Source organism: Stegastes partitus, unplaced genomic scaffold, assembly GCF_000690725.1.
Source record: "Stegastes partitus isolate 25-593 unplaced genomic scaffold, Stegastes_partitus-1.0.2 Scaffold387, whole genome shotgun sequence".
NCBI lineage: Eukaryota > Metazoa > Chordata > Actinopteri > Pomacentridae > Stegastes > Stegastes partitus.
Genome location: NW_007578118.1, coordinates 35644 through 50209, shown reverse-complemented (window position 1 = coordinate 50209; position 14566 = coordinate 35644). Strand labels below are relative to the sequence as shown.

The 14566-nt window shown below is 41.9% G+C and overlaps 2 protein-coding genes across 2 annotated transcripts; one reads left to right on the top strand and one right to left on the bottom strand.

Moving 5' to 3' along the window:
* Positions 1–1438: 1438 nt before the first annotated feature.
* Positions 1439–3377, top strand: atf5a (activating transcription factor 5a). The gene is made up of 3 exons (XM_008285087.1): positions 1439–1580; positions 1892–3077; positions 3164–3377. Exons 1-3 carry the CDS (start codon positions 1439–1441, stop codon positions 3348–3350), a joined length of 1515 nt encoding a protein of 504 aa, XP_008283309.1. The 3' UTR covers positions 3351–3377.
* Positions 3378–5481: 2104 nt separating this feature from the next.
* On the bottom strand, positions 5482–12061 carry stk36 (serine/threonine kinase 36 (fused homolog, Drosophila)). Its single transcript, XM_008285126.1, has 20 exons — positions 11978–12061; positions 11755–11895; positions 11556–11633; positions 11338–11468; positions 11000–11249; positions 10498–10591; positions 10188–10375; positions 9910–10091; positions 9757–9820; positions 9452–9586; positions 9198–9374; positions 9018–9109; positions 8856–8919; positions 8606–8716; positions 8435–8509; positions 8217–8334; positions 8008–8134; positions 7717–7897; positions 6572–7507; positions 5482–6265 (listed from the first exon to the last, which is right to left on the bottom strand). Exons 1-20 carry the CDS (start codon positions 12059–12061, stop codon positions 6146–6148), a joined length of 3348 nt encoding a protein of 1115 aa, XP_008283348.1. The 3' UTR covers positions 5482–6145.
* Positions 12062–14566: the final 2505 nt, after the last annotated feature.

The following is a 14566-nucleotide window of genomic DNA, read 5'->3' as shown; positions in this document are numbered from 1 at the left end:
TTGACATGAAGCGCCATTTTTTGGTTGCATTATAACACCAATGTCACATATTACAGTAAATGATAACATACTGCGTTACTTTTGGGGTAAACAACATGTAAAAAAGTACCTCCCAGCTGTAGTAACGGAGCCCGGCGCTGAGTGTGGGCCGTGTGTCGGTGAGCGGCGGAGGGAGGGGCGGAGGGATCTGTAGCGAGCAGCACGGTTTATCCCGGTGACGCAGTTGGTTGCTAGGTGTGAATGAACTGGTGCTTTGTCGCAATTAAGCTGCTGCTCAGTTTACAGGTCGACCACAACAAAGCAACATCTCGTCCTTTCGCCTTGTCCCCGGATATTCCGAGCTAAATTATGGCTCTGTAACTTCGCTCAGTTGTTGGACCCGAAAACAAGTCGTGCTTTGCTTCAGCAACGCACCCCCAAGTGCTCTACAATTTTTTCTGCAAGAATGGAGTAAGTGTAACTCTCTCTACTCGCTGTCCATAAGTTTGTTGTTGTTGTTTGTTGCTGTTTATTGTCACCAATGGCGGAGTGTTTGAACTTTACATTATTTATTCTGTTTTATTTTAAATTTTTTGACTGAATTGTTGACTTTTTAAAACAAAATCAACGCTCATGCCACGGGTTGTAGTTGTTTATAAGTGTGTGGCAGCTTTGTTAGCACCGTGGTAAATTATAAATGTACTGTCACGCTGTGGACACAACACTGGAGATACAACATCATGTATTTGTCACTTTCAGTTGCATGTCTTGCCAGCTTTTCTACATCTAGATGCCTCATTGTTGTAACCTAAACTGCTTAAGTGATCAGAGGTGATTAATTTTAAAGGAACATGCGATTTTGAAGCAGCTCATCTGCATTAATCCGACTTAGCCGGCAGGATGTCTCTCACTTAGAGAAAGATAATTACTGTGCAGCTTCTTGTCAACAGTTGGGCCCTTGACAGCGTCACTCGGTCCCACGTGTTTTGAGCATGTCAAGTGCCTTTTTGCTTTGAGGCAGTTCAAAGCCCAAAGGACCCAGCTCCTGCTTCTGTATCACTCACTGGTGCCAAATCTGAGGGGTGGGATTTTTTAGCAGAGTTAGTTTTTTGCTGATTGGTGTTTGCTCAAAATCTGCTTGTTTAGGAGAGCGGTTGTGTATCCTCCAAGTATGCATGACTTACAGGATTTGAAGGTGATTTCTTCATTGTATCTTCTCATCAAAACACACTGAGTCATGTCGCGAAACTTGCTGAGGGCAGCAGCGCCTGATATTCCTGATTCCATCAGTCGACTGAATGAGCGGGATGTTTTCAGTCACACACTGATCTGTCTCTCTGTTTACCCTCCAGGTTTCATTATGCTCACCCAGCCCTGCTCTCTGTGGCCCATCTGTCAGACCTTGCTTGCTCTCAGCATATGCTTGGACTTGGACTGAATCAAAGCACCAACAGACAAAATGATGGCAACATCAGCTCCTGTTTGGAAGACTCTTCGTGTCTGCCCGGCAGACCCCCTCGCTCTCTCTCACCCACAGGCTAACCACAGCCAATCACAGGGGTGCAGGGGGGAGGTGTCAGAGGAGAGTCAGCACTTAATTGGTGAGTTGCAGCGAGTACGCTTTTTTATATTTTTCCCCATTTCAGGTGGGCTCGGCACTGCAGCACATTCGTCCTTCTTGAACAGTAAGTAATAAACTAGCTACGTCTATTATATCGATAAGCTGCAACTTTATGTTTAAAAATGTTTTGCTTTGCAATGGCTAATGTCGATCAGATTATGCTTTACGTGCACTGCTGGATAAGTGACGTTTTTATTTTTGCATGAACGTTATTTTTTTATTTTATTTTTTTTAGCTGTAATATTATTTCCCTCCACCGAACAGCTTATAACGAATGCCGCTCCTCAATAGGTGATGGTCTCACTGACTGGATGACGGAAGAAGTGGATTTCTCCTCGTACCTCCCAAACCCTCCTTCCCCTCCCTCCTCCACCAATGCCTCCCTTCCCCCTTCACCTCTTCAGAATGATATCCAGGTGCCCTCTGACTTGGAGGTCATGACCTCTCTGCTGCAAGAGGAACTCGCACAACTAGAGGACTACTTCCTGTCTGAACCACTGCCAGAGAAAGGGCCGAGGCTGGGAAAATGCGACAGGGGTCCACTGCCAGCGGGTCCTCAGCCATTCAGCCAGCTGCCATATGCATCATACTCGACATCGAACCAATCGGAAACCAGCCCACTTCTTGTTACCCTGGCAACCGGTGAACTGGACCTGCTGAGCATCTGTGGCGGGCCCATTGGGCGATCCAAAATTCCAAGACACGCCCCGTACAGCTGCAGTCGCCCCAGTGGGTGTGGTAGGAAAAGAGTTCCTGACGGTGTGAGGTTCAGTGAAGGCTATGACAACAGTTTGTTGAGTTCCAAAGGAAGTAACTCAGGTAACTCCGCTGTGACCCTTACAGGGAATTATGGCTGTGTAGAGGACGACCAGCTGCTAGGGAAAAGTTACTGCCTGGGTAGTGCAGTCGAGGTTAGACGATGTGGCGCTTTACCCAAAGACGAGAAAAATTGCTGTTTCACTCAAGATGTGATAGGTGGTGCGAAGGTTGTTGGTGGTGGATTTGGTTTTGGTGGAACACTGGATGTCCCGCACAAGAAAGAGGATCTGTTGATGTATAGCATGAGGGAGGTCAGCGGAGGCACTGCTAACAACGAGGTGCTCAACAGTATCAAAACTAGCGTGGAGGTGACAAAAGCCACCGTTTCTTGGAAAACCGAGGGCGAAGGCTGTTATCTTCCAACAACGCCACAGTCTGAGGCCTATCATAGCTTCTTAGGCAACATCAACGAACAGGTGAAATCAGAGGGTCTGCAGATTGCTCAGCATGATCTACACTGTAATTTCCTTGAAGATCAGGGCCCAGAGTGTCTTTTAATGGCTAGGGAGAGTCTGAACCTGGAATCTTCAGGGCACCGACAAGCGTGCAGGCTGAAAGAAGACCACTGTGCTGTGAAATACGAGGTGGACATCATTCCAGTTGAAGGCGGAGAACGCAAACAAAAGAAGCGAGACCAAAACAAAACTGCCGCTCACAGGTAAGTTTTTGTTTCTGCCTGACGAAATGCAAGCGTTGATTTCACAAGTAAACAACTTCACTGAATCTTTGTTTTACTTGACGCAGGTATCGCCAGCGAAAAAGGGCGGAGCTAGATTCTTTGGAGGAGCAGCTGCATTGCCTTGAAGGGAGGAACAGGGAGCTCCGGGACAAGGCAGAGTCCGTAGAACGTGAAATCCAGTATGTTAAAGACCTGCTGATTGAAGTTTACAAGGCCCGTAGCCAAAGGCTCAAGCAGGACACAACAGCATAACACCACACTGCTGCAAGTACACTTACAGAGTGTAACAGGGAAAATTGTGGAGCTCTTTGTGTCTTTAGGTTTGTCCACAAATGAATGTTTAATTTTTTTTTTTTTTTATTATGGCGAGGGGGTAAATGCATGTTTGGCTAATGTGAATTATTTTTTACATTTGAACTCAACACACTATCCAATGCTTCCATTGCTTTTGCAGTCCAATCACTTGAGCCTGCACTGTGGCATTGCAATGCTTTAAATGACAATCATTTTCAATAGAGCTCGCACCTCGTGATAATTACAATAGGGTTAATATCTGAAGACGTGATGTTATTCAAAATGCGGGTTTTATATTTTTAATAGCCTTACATTAAAATTGATGTCAGCAATAGAATTGAATTCTTTTTTTTTTTCTTCTGTTTTAATTTTTTTTTTCTCGCAATAACTGTATCAGCGTTTTCAATAGTCGGAGTAGACGAATGTGTTGTTGGTGTCAACATTTCAGTTTGTGCACATCTTTCAAATCTAATGCTTTTCTAGAATAATTTGTACCCTTCCTCCAACAGCAAATATTTCCATTAGTATGAATATTTTAAAATATTAGAACTGCTGTTGAGTATGTGTTGAGTTTTAGGAATGCGGAAAGAATCGCTGATACAGCCTACAAATAAGGAAAAAACTTGGCGATTTTTTTTTTTGTTTTTTTAAATCATTTTAATATTGTTACTATTTTTTGAAGAAGCACACAACTGACTTCAGGTGTAGTGTAGCCCTAAATAATAACTATCTAATGGGATTTGTATGTCTTGAGCATTTTACCCTGCTTTGTTAAAAACATTCCACTGTCTTTTGTATTTACATTTGTTAATTTTTTTTCTGATATTTACATTCCTTTTAATGTAACAAATCAAACCGTTGTTTTTCTAAGCAATGGTTGCAAATAATGCCCAAATTATATCCTACATTGTGTGACCAAAAGAGAATTAATTTACTGTTCTGAAGTGTGTGGTGGCAGTAAAGTTTCCTTCTCTTGCATATTGCAATTTATACAATCTGTTTTGCAGCTCAGGATAGAAGATTTATCCTCCAGTCCTACAAACATCAGTAGATAATCATAGCAGGAGACTTGAAGCTCTTCTGTCCTTGACAGGATTTTACTGGCACACAGGTTTTCCTAATGTGAAAAATGGGATTTCCATATGTACAAATATTGTAACTAGTGGCGTTTTAGCAGCCTCCCTCTGCATGCCTTTGCATAAATGTACTCTCTCTCTCTTTCTGGAATAGAAAATGTAGGGTTTCAGAAATAAGTCGGGGGATTCTTTCTCTAAACTGCTTGTTAAGGCAATAAGTTTTATAGGCCTCTGGCTGATCTGCACTAATTTGTAACAACTTTTATATGTTCAGGGAGTGGAGTGTGTTAGCATTTTCTTTTTAGAAATTAAACTGAGAAAAGAAAAATCTCATTAGATTATTTGTTGAGGCTTTTGCAGCGTTAGCTTTGGTGTAAGAGGATACTGTCTGAATTTTCCAATTCATCTGTTGTTATTCGAAGCAAATAACAACCACTGTTACTGTTATACATGTCTATACCAAGGATAGTTTTTTTTTCTATGCATATTTATTTTAAGACAATCCTGAATACGAGCGCTCATTTATTTATTGTCAGTTATTTATACTATTTATTTAGTCTTCGCCTATAAATCCATGTCATGTTGTTTGAGCCCCCTGCGGTGTACTATCAACTCCGAATGTTAAAACCAAAAATGTGTCCTGAAAGCACATTAGAACGCTTTGTAATTTCAAGGTAATTTAACCATATTCGCATATTTCCTTTGTGTGATGTCGACTTTTTTTTTTCCTTTAAAAAAATAAAGTGTGTCATTAACTTGGCCCGTTGTGTGTGTGGGGCTTTTTTCCGACTCCAGAAACTGACAGAAAATAATTTTTTGCTTGCACCGACCGTTATAATCCGAAATTACAATTTACTGCCTGAGATTTTAACCCAGTTCTTCTATTTTGGATGTAATAAATCATTTCTTTTTACGCACAGCAAAGTTCCGACCTCCAGGGCCTGATGGACGCGCAAGCGCTCCTTGTTTCTTCATCCAACCCCGTCGGAACAAACGCTTCTCACACAATTACAGAGAGGACTGACAACTTTTAATAATATTATCAGTGCCGACATTAGGCTAAAAATGCAATTACAAACAATTAAAGAAGGAATTAACTCTTCGATTTGACGTCCGATCTTCCTAAAATGCCCCCTTTTGCCTCCCGCTGTGGCCCGACAGTTCAATAAATCAAGTCGATTTAAAAAAAAAAGAAGAAGAAAAAAATACAGGCCAAAATCGCAACTTTACCCCAAATGACTAAATTCTGTACAATATGCCGCTATCCTCACATGGCCGGTATCGGATAAGGAAAAACGCTCTCCGAAAAATCTACACGTGCGTAAAAAGCAACCAAAATGTATCAAAACTAAAATATTTCCAATATAAAGTGAACTCATCTACCCATGTATCGCCCTTGTAGCGACTATTTAATAATATTAAGAGTAAGAAATGTAATAAATAAAAATCCTAACTGATAAAAAAAAAAGAGAAAATACAGTCGTTTGTATGGAACTTCGATTGCCCCTGATTTTTTTTCCTTACCAAATTATAACAGTAAAAATTGATGCGTTATTCTTATTATTTATTATTCTGAAAACAATAAAGAGAGTATGACTGTGTAGTTCTTTAACACTTTTTTCTTAAATTCAAGAAAAAGTACTATAAAGTAAGGAAGGAAAACCTTTGAATGTGCTTTCACTTCTGCTGAACTGGACTCACTTGCAGCTGTTCAATGAGCTGATGATAGTCACATTGTGCAGGTGCCTGATGTGAAGCCTGAAGAAGTTTGTGACTGGCATCTAAAGACATCAGGACCTTCAAATAAATGGGGAAAAAAAAGGGGGGATTAACTTAAAATTATTCCTATACATGTTTAAAGTCACTGAGGCAAAAACATTTTACTGGTCCATGAAAGAATATGCAGGGAACACATTTATGTAAAGGAAGGAACAAGCTCAAGGCAGTACAACTAACAGTAATTAAGAGGAAAGCCTCAAAGGCATTAAAAGGAAAAGTGTGAACAGCTTTCGCTTTTTTCTTGCTTTTGTAACAATTATAGAAAGTTCCTCATTCTTAAAGCAGAAAGTGATCTGCCCTCCTGTAACCTGATGGTTCCATTACCTGTCCCAGTGCGTCCTGCTGGCTGTACAGCCTCAGAGTCGATATGGCAGCTTGTCTCACTGCATTGTGGGAATCAGTGCATGCGGCTCTCAGAAGTACGCCCGGCACGTCTTCCTTCAGCAACAAGGATACAGCGCCGTCGACGTTTAACAGGTTTCCCAGGGCTGCACAACAGTGACGACGCGTAGTGGCGTCGGGGTCAGTGATCAGATCTGCCAGGACGGCCGCCGTCCTCCTGGCTGCCTCTGTCCACTCCCTCGCCTCCTCATAGTCAACTGTCTGCTCTGTTACTGTTTCCAAATCACACGCTTCCTCAATATCTAAACACCTGGGTTTATTCGGTTCCTTCTCTTTGCGCCACCCTGTAGTGTCACTGCAGTGTTCATCAGGCCTGCTCACTTTAAACCCTTCTGCAATATAACCCAACCAGTTCCCGACCGCCATGCAAGCCATCCGCCGGACAGGCATGAAGGAATCACGAAGACAGTCTATCATGCCTTTGAAAATGTTAAGTTGCAGGGTTTCTGGTGTTAGAGGCCTGAATGGGTGCAAATTTCCCAAAAGTCTGCATGTAGCTGCCCTGATCTGGTCATTAGAGTGAGTCAGTGCTTGCTGCAGCACCGACGCTTCCACATAAAGCTGAAGGCAGGCAGGCGAAGGGGAACAACGGGCGACTTGGGACAGCAGAGTTAGGAGCTCCACAGCGGAGTCCCACAGCTCATCTGGCTGCAGCAACTCAGAGAGCAGAGCGCTGGCAGTTCTGGTCAGAGGAGTGTGATGCCCGGCGGCTGCGAGCTGGCCGTCCTGTGGTGCTGAGAAAAAGCCAGAAGCAGCTTTTCTGAGGTGCACAACAGAGCGCTGCGGATCACACAGGAGCAACCGGCTCAGCAGGGAGAGAGGCAGCTCTAGCAGCGGAGGGGGAAGAGTTTGAATTACCTGCCAAAGCATGAAAAACATAATCACACAGACAACTCGTCACACATCAAACAGCCGACAACAAAACAACACAGTGCTCTCCCAAAAGTACAGACACATTAAGGCTGTACAGTACTACATGCCATACTAGTGCAAGAGTTATCCTGGGTTGCATCAGAGAATTATGTTTGTCAGCGAGGTCTTTATTGGAGCATGAGGAAGGCCCTAACCTGCAGGAGGTTTGCAACAATACCACAGCTGTCGTACAGCTGGAGAATTGTGGACATGGTGTGTGAAGGCAGGTCCAGAGCAAACGGAAAACATAACAAGTGGCAGCTCAATGCAGATAAGCTGTAGTGACTCAGATCCTCCTCGGGTCTCCCAGGATGGCCTTTGGCAAACAAATGAAGACTGTAGGGTATAAAAGATGCCACCGTTAGCTCCAGGCGTTGTGGCTGTGTAGTTCTAAGACTTGTGGTACAAAGGAAACAGTCGGTTAATTAAGACATCTGAACACTAACCAGTCAGTGCCCAGCAGCAGGCCAAGAGTGTACACACATGTAGATCCATTCTCAGAAAACAGAGGAATGCATGAGGATGGATCCTTGGTGACGACAAACAGCACAGCGGACAGAAAGGAATGCAGCCCTAAAATTAAAAAAACAAACTTATTTTATTAAGTAAAGGTGTTATTTTAATAGAGCAGGATTCATAAGAAGCAGATATTTACCATTTCGTGAACAAAAGTCAAGATCTGGAGTTGTATTTGCTAATGAAGTACCGATCTCTTTCCACAGATCCTGAAACATAACTGGATTCAAACTGGAAGACATAGGGCTGTTTTCATGCTGTTAAAGAAGAAACAGTCAGAGCACAGGTATTAGGTAGAGGTCTGTCTTTGAAATCCATTCAAGCAAATGTTTAGTCACACTGTGGTTGCTGTCTAACCTCTGAGAGTGCGTAGAGCAGCAAAGAAAAGAGGCCATCACAGAGTCCCCAACCAGAGGGGAGGGAAACCTGAGGCTGGAAAGGCAGAAAAACAGCTCATATGATTACAAATCACTCAAAACTTTGATGAAAATCAATCAAATCATTGCCTAATATTTACAGTCTCAGTACCTCAAATGGCTCCAAGACCAGATTTTTCAGCACGGAAGTCAGATTCTTCATATCAACTTCAACATCAACATCATGTTGTGTGAAGAGAGATAAAACTGAGGCAGCCAGAGGCTAAGAAAGAAAATGAACTGTGTCACAGAGCAGTCCAGCTTATTGTAGAGCAAAAAAAATATTTCCCAGAGAGACAAAACATATAGCAGGTGAAGCATAGGAACATGGTTGAAGGTTTTTAGGTTCAGTGGGTACTTACTGCCAACGGATTGAGATTTGGTTGACTAAGGATTGTGTTGAAGGGCTTGGTGAACTCTTTCAGTCTAAAGTATGAGAGGAGATGATGAGCTGCAATATCTGACTGACTGTGATGTGTGACAGTCTGCCTGCACGTACAAGAAAAAAAAAAGGCTGATCAAACCTGTGTTCCTCTTCCACCCAGTCACAGTGCTTCTCCCAGTAGGTCATGAGCACTGTAATCATTTCTCCAAGGGCAGGCACGGTGCACTGTTGCTGAGCAGGAGAAAAAGTACAGAAAAGTCAGGGACGCTGCTGCAGAAGTAATGCATTGTTGAATAGTCTTCCGTTCCCGAACAATAACCTTGATTAAATCTGAGTTTTCTACAGTATCGTGTATCAGGTCAAAGAGGACACGGGGTAGTCCGAGTTCACGGGTGATGTTGTACGACTTCTCGAGGTCAGGCATCAGTATGAGATTATGCAGGAGCTTCAGTGGTTGGTGAATCTGCTGCATTTCTTTGACAGTGCCATCTGTTAGCTGGTCAAAAAAAAAAAAAAAAGAGTAAGTGCAAAATTGTTTTGAGGAAGAATCCATGAAAAATTGCACCTAATTACCTGAGCTTTAAATTCCAGGATCTTGGATTTAAGTTGAGGTATAATGACGCTATAGTTTAACTGTTCTTTCTGCTGACTGCTTGGATCTGATTGTTGGACCAGATTCTGCCAAAACTCCTGACTGTCATCATCATCCTGAAAGCATGAAAAATAATGGACATTCTTTGGTACATCTCCTTTAGGATTTTAAACACTTTTAATACAAAAGCAGAGAATATATAAACATTTTCTAAATTAACTGTTTCTTTGTATCACTAGAAAAAGCAGTAGTTATTGACATGCCTATGCACTGGGGTCTGACTGACCTTATTGCATCTCCGCACCTCCACAGATGGGAATTCCTGTTCGTAGTCTATACTGATTTGACTCCTGCAGAGAAAATGCCCATAAGTGTGAACACATACCTCAGTCTGTGTTGGGTAATGTATTGTATATTTACACTGAGCTTCCATAAACACCTGTGTTTTGGGGTTGAGCATGCTTGAATCTTTCGGTTCAGGCTGTGGCTGGCGTTCATTGGACCTGACATAACAGAGACATGACTGGAGGAGGGCTTTGAAATGCTGCTGGGGGTTCTCACTCTAGGGGACGCTGCTGCAGTCGTAGAGGTGACCCTTTCATTCCCCGCTCCATCCTTCTTCTATTTTTATTGCACAAAGAAAATGTTAAATCTCCTTCATGACTTTCCACGCAACACATTTTTACAAAAAAAAAAAAAAATCAATCGATGACTCACTTTGGTAGCGTCAGTGCCTGAAGGTTTCCTTTGGTTACCGTTCTCCCTCTGTTCCCTGGCCCTTCGCAGTAATCTGCTCCCTTCAGAAGTCAACGCGGACTTTTCTGCCACTTGCTTGAGTTTTTGCGCCAGCACGTCTGGGCTGGGTGTGACTGTCAGAGGGCTGAAAAGACTTGTGTCTGACAGCACTGCGAACACATCATTATGGGAACAAAAACATGAAAACATCAGATATAAGCATAACTTCAAACAGTCCGCTGTCATGCTTATGTGGAAATTTCACACTGAAATCAAGAATTTTAGGCATCACCTAGAACACCATCTGCAACGAAGGGATGGTGAAGAAGGTCTGGCCACGACAAGCGTTTCTGAGGATCTTTGGTCAACAAACCTTTTAAGAAACTCTGTGAAGGACATTTTAGATAGCAATAATAATAATAATATTAATAAAGATGGCGCAAGTAAAGCGATATAATCTGTATGTCAGACATCAAACAACACTGCTATGTCTTCATTGACTCCTTTAGCCTGTAGCTGTTACTTCCGCCAAGAAATAACAAGAAACTTGATTTTGGTATCTGGTCAAAAATATTTTTCATTAGGGTGGTGGGTACATTGGTGGACTTAAAACCCCAGAATGTTTTAAAAGTCTTGCAATGGTCTAGCCCTCAAGCACAGTTCAAAACCACCTGGCTGACAAATGGAGCAATAAGACTTTTGAGTTTTCACTGTTCAGTCAGCTTGCTTTGTGCTTTGTTGTTGGCTTTGACCTAAACATGATACAACATGACTAGATCGTAGCTGTAAAGTACCGTGCAGGTGTCGCTCATAGTCTCGGGCCATTTGACTGGGTCCCTAACAATGAGCTGCACCAGGTGGAAGATGGAGTTGGTGTAGAACGGCGGCGCCCCCGTGTGGAGTTCATAAAGGATGCAGCCCAGAGACCACAGATCAGCAGTGTGATCATACGGCTTTTCTTCCACCAGCTCAGGAGACATGTACAGTGGTGTTCCCTTGATAGAGGTCAGCACCAAGGTGGAGACACTCATGGCTCTGGCAAACCTGCAGCAAGATTGCATCATGTAGTTTATGCTTTTAAAAATGATCAATTAAAGCTTCATTTTCTGTAAAATAATTAGTGCCAACATACCCAAAGTCACACAGCTTCACCACACCACTTTTTCCCAGCAGGATATTTTGTGGTTTCATGTCACGATGAAGAATGCGGTGGGAGTGTAAATAATACAGAGCTGAGACCAGCTGGCAGGCGATCTCACGGACCTTAGAAGAAGAGAAGAATCAAATGTAAAGCAGGTTAAATTGTGATAAGACTAATGTCTGGTGTATCTGTGTGGTGACAGTGAATACCTGGCTCTCTGGCAAGCTCCCATCATCCTCAAGAATCTGGAACAGCTGCCCCTCTGCATACTCAGTTACAACCACAACCTGTTACACACATACAAGACATTGAACTCACATGTAAACATACTTAGTTTGGCAGATAAAAGAAGTGTTGGCTTTTTCTTTTCTAAATTTCAAAGGATTCTTGGTGTTTAAACAGACACACCTCAGTTTCAGTCTCAAAGCTGTCAAAGAGCTGCACAATATTCGGGTGTTGAAGATCCCTCATGATGTCAATTTCCCTCTTGAGACTTCGTAGCTCCTTTTCAGACCGGCCAAGCTTTGGCATGAACTTTAAAGCCACAACCTGCAGGGACAGAGATTGTCAGGTGGTGAAACTATGTGCTTAAACAAACCTTTAACCAAACTGTGCTCCTGTAAAAGCTGACCTGGCCGGTGAATCTTTTCCTTCCCTTGTGAACTCGGCCAAACGAGCCCTCTCCCACCAGCTCCAAAACGTGATACGAGTTCATCTGGACGGCAGCAAGCTAGCGGCGGATGCAAACGTTGAACTTCGGTGCTGTTAGCATCAGTTAGTTTTCTGTCTCGACGCGGCGAACAAGCTGTAGTTTCAGTCCTCATGTGCAAACACAAGGGGCAAACGGTCTTCAACGCAAAACTTTTAACATTACAACTCACAAGTTATAGCTTGTAGTGTACTCAGTATTGTTAATGTAGAGCGGCAGAGTTCAACAACTACTTTTTAGGTTTACCAACAAATACGATGAACGCCAGCACATTTAACTGCCAACACATAAAAGAAACAGAAGACACCGTAAAGTTTGCCTTGCCACACATATTTATTCAGCTTTTTGTAAGTGTTAGTTTTTAGTGGCTTACTTTGAAACAACGAAAATTTGTTTCTATATTTCTTTCATAATTTAATGCTAAAATCAAAACCGGCTTTTCTGTGGACAACACGTAACCGGGGTCCTTAGCATAGCAACAACAGTTGCGTACCTAGCAACGGGCTGAGAACTGAAAACAAAGCAGGCTGATGGCTTCATCAGAGGAGCCTGAGAGCTGGATCCTACACTAACTTTACAAAACACCTTAAAAGTACTACATATATTACTGTGGCCAGTGGCGTTGTTAGACCATAGTGTTTTATTATTTATTATTTTTCTTTTTTTCTTTTTGCCTTAGACAACAGTTAAATGTCATAGCTGCTCAGTACAGAAATTCTAACGGCAATAGAAAAAAGTTTTTATAACGCTATCATCTGATGCATTGATATAAACAATAGTCATGATAGTACATATGATGAATTAATTAACACAAAAAAAGGAAAGACAAGCACAATAAAAGTTAGGATCTACAATAACAAGTGGTAAATAGAAAAGTAACTAAAACCAGAAAAAAAACCCCTGCAAAACCCACTTTCCTTCACTTAAAGGGATTCTTTTAGGAGAGATGTTTTAGACTGGTGGCGCCTAGTTTTAGAGAAGGAACTCAAATCATATTTTCTATAGCTTTGATGAAGTCAATTTGTCAGTTGCTCAGTGCAACATCTCTGGGCAGCAGATTTGGTCTGACTGTTATTATTATTATTCCTGTTATTTGTTAGTAGGGTTTGTGTTTTAGGCCTTTATAGGGGAACCCACCATCACCAGCACATGCATCTCCTCTACTTAACTATTTGAAGAGTCGGTGACCCAAATTATTATTACATGAAATTGTAATTAGTAACCTATAAGAAGATTCCAGCTTGTGGCTAAATGTTGGGGAAAATGGTCTAGCTCAGTGGTTCTCAGATGTTTTTGTCACAAGGCATATTATTTATGAAAACAAGTAAATTTACAAGTTGGAGAATACTGGTCTAGCCTGCACTCATTGTGATATTAATGTGAAAAAATGGCTCAGCACAGAAAGAAAGTGGGATAAATTTACTTTCCCAGTGTATCAAATTTTTAATTAATTTTACTCTGAAATAACTTGCAAATAGTGGATTTACAGTTATAATCCAAAGATTTGAGGGCTGAGCTGAGCGCCCAGAGTTCCATGAGATCCTCACAACACCTCTGACGATACTCCCAGTATTTTCTGTTCTTATAGCCAGATAAANGCTGCTTGAACACCTTCTATGCAATGAAGGTACCTTAAACAGATTCAATTTAAATGGGATTACATAATACCCTCCACCACTGTACTTTTACTTTTAATCTGCAACGTAATTTGGAACAAGAGTAAATAAATAGTCCAATACATCCATGTGTAATGTATTAGAGTAGAAGTAAAGGGATGTCATTAAGTACAAATCCTGTACACGTTCTTTTAAACTGTACCACAGTAGAGTAACTGAGTAAATGTACTTAGTTACTTTTCACCTCTGCACCTGTGTCAGTTCATTTCATTACAACATAGGATGGCGGATCTTTAAGTTGAAGGACTCACTTATTCAGTTATTCTTTTGTCCACCAGATGTCGTGTGTGATTCAGGCAGAGAAACACATCTGACCATGACATCAAAGTTTTCCTCTGAGGAGCTTCTGCTGCGATATTATACTTGTGTCACTGTTTTACATTAGTTTTACATTTCAGTGATATTCCTGCCGTGCAGTGATGCTTAATTGAAGATCACATATTCGTAAGTTATTGTATTTGTCTTATTTAAATATAAAAATCTGGGATGGATGAAATATTTTCATAATCTAACTTGTTTCTTTTATGTGAAATTAAGTGATTTTTGTTAATTTTGTCGTCACAATGAAGCCAAAAGTGCCAGTTTAGCAGTGATTTGATGGAGTTGTACAGCTTTTGTGAAGCCGGGCAACGTTTCAGCGCCAAGTGGAAGATCTACTGATTGATCACGTTGAGCTGAGACATGATGACAGGCCTGCTGTTTGCTGAGTTTCAAGTGGCGGCAGAGAAAGTCTTGAGCTGAAACGTGCATCCAATGAGCGGCTCCACAGACTCCCCCCCACTAAGGAAGATTGTGTTTCCATATTTTTACACATGACGAAAATGCATAAAGTCCG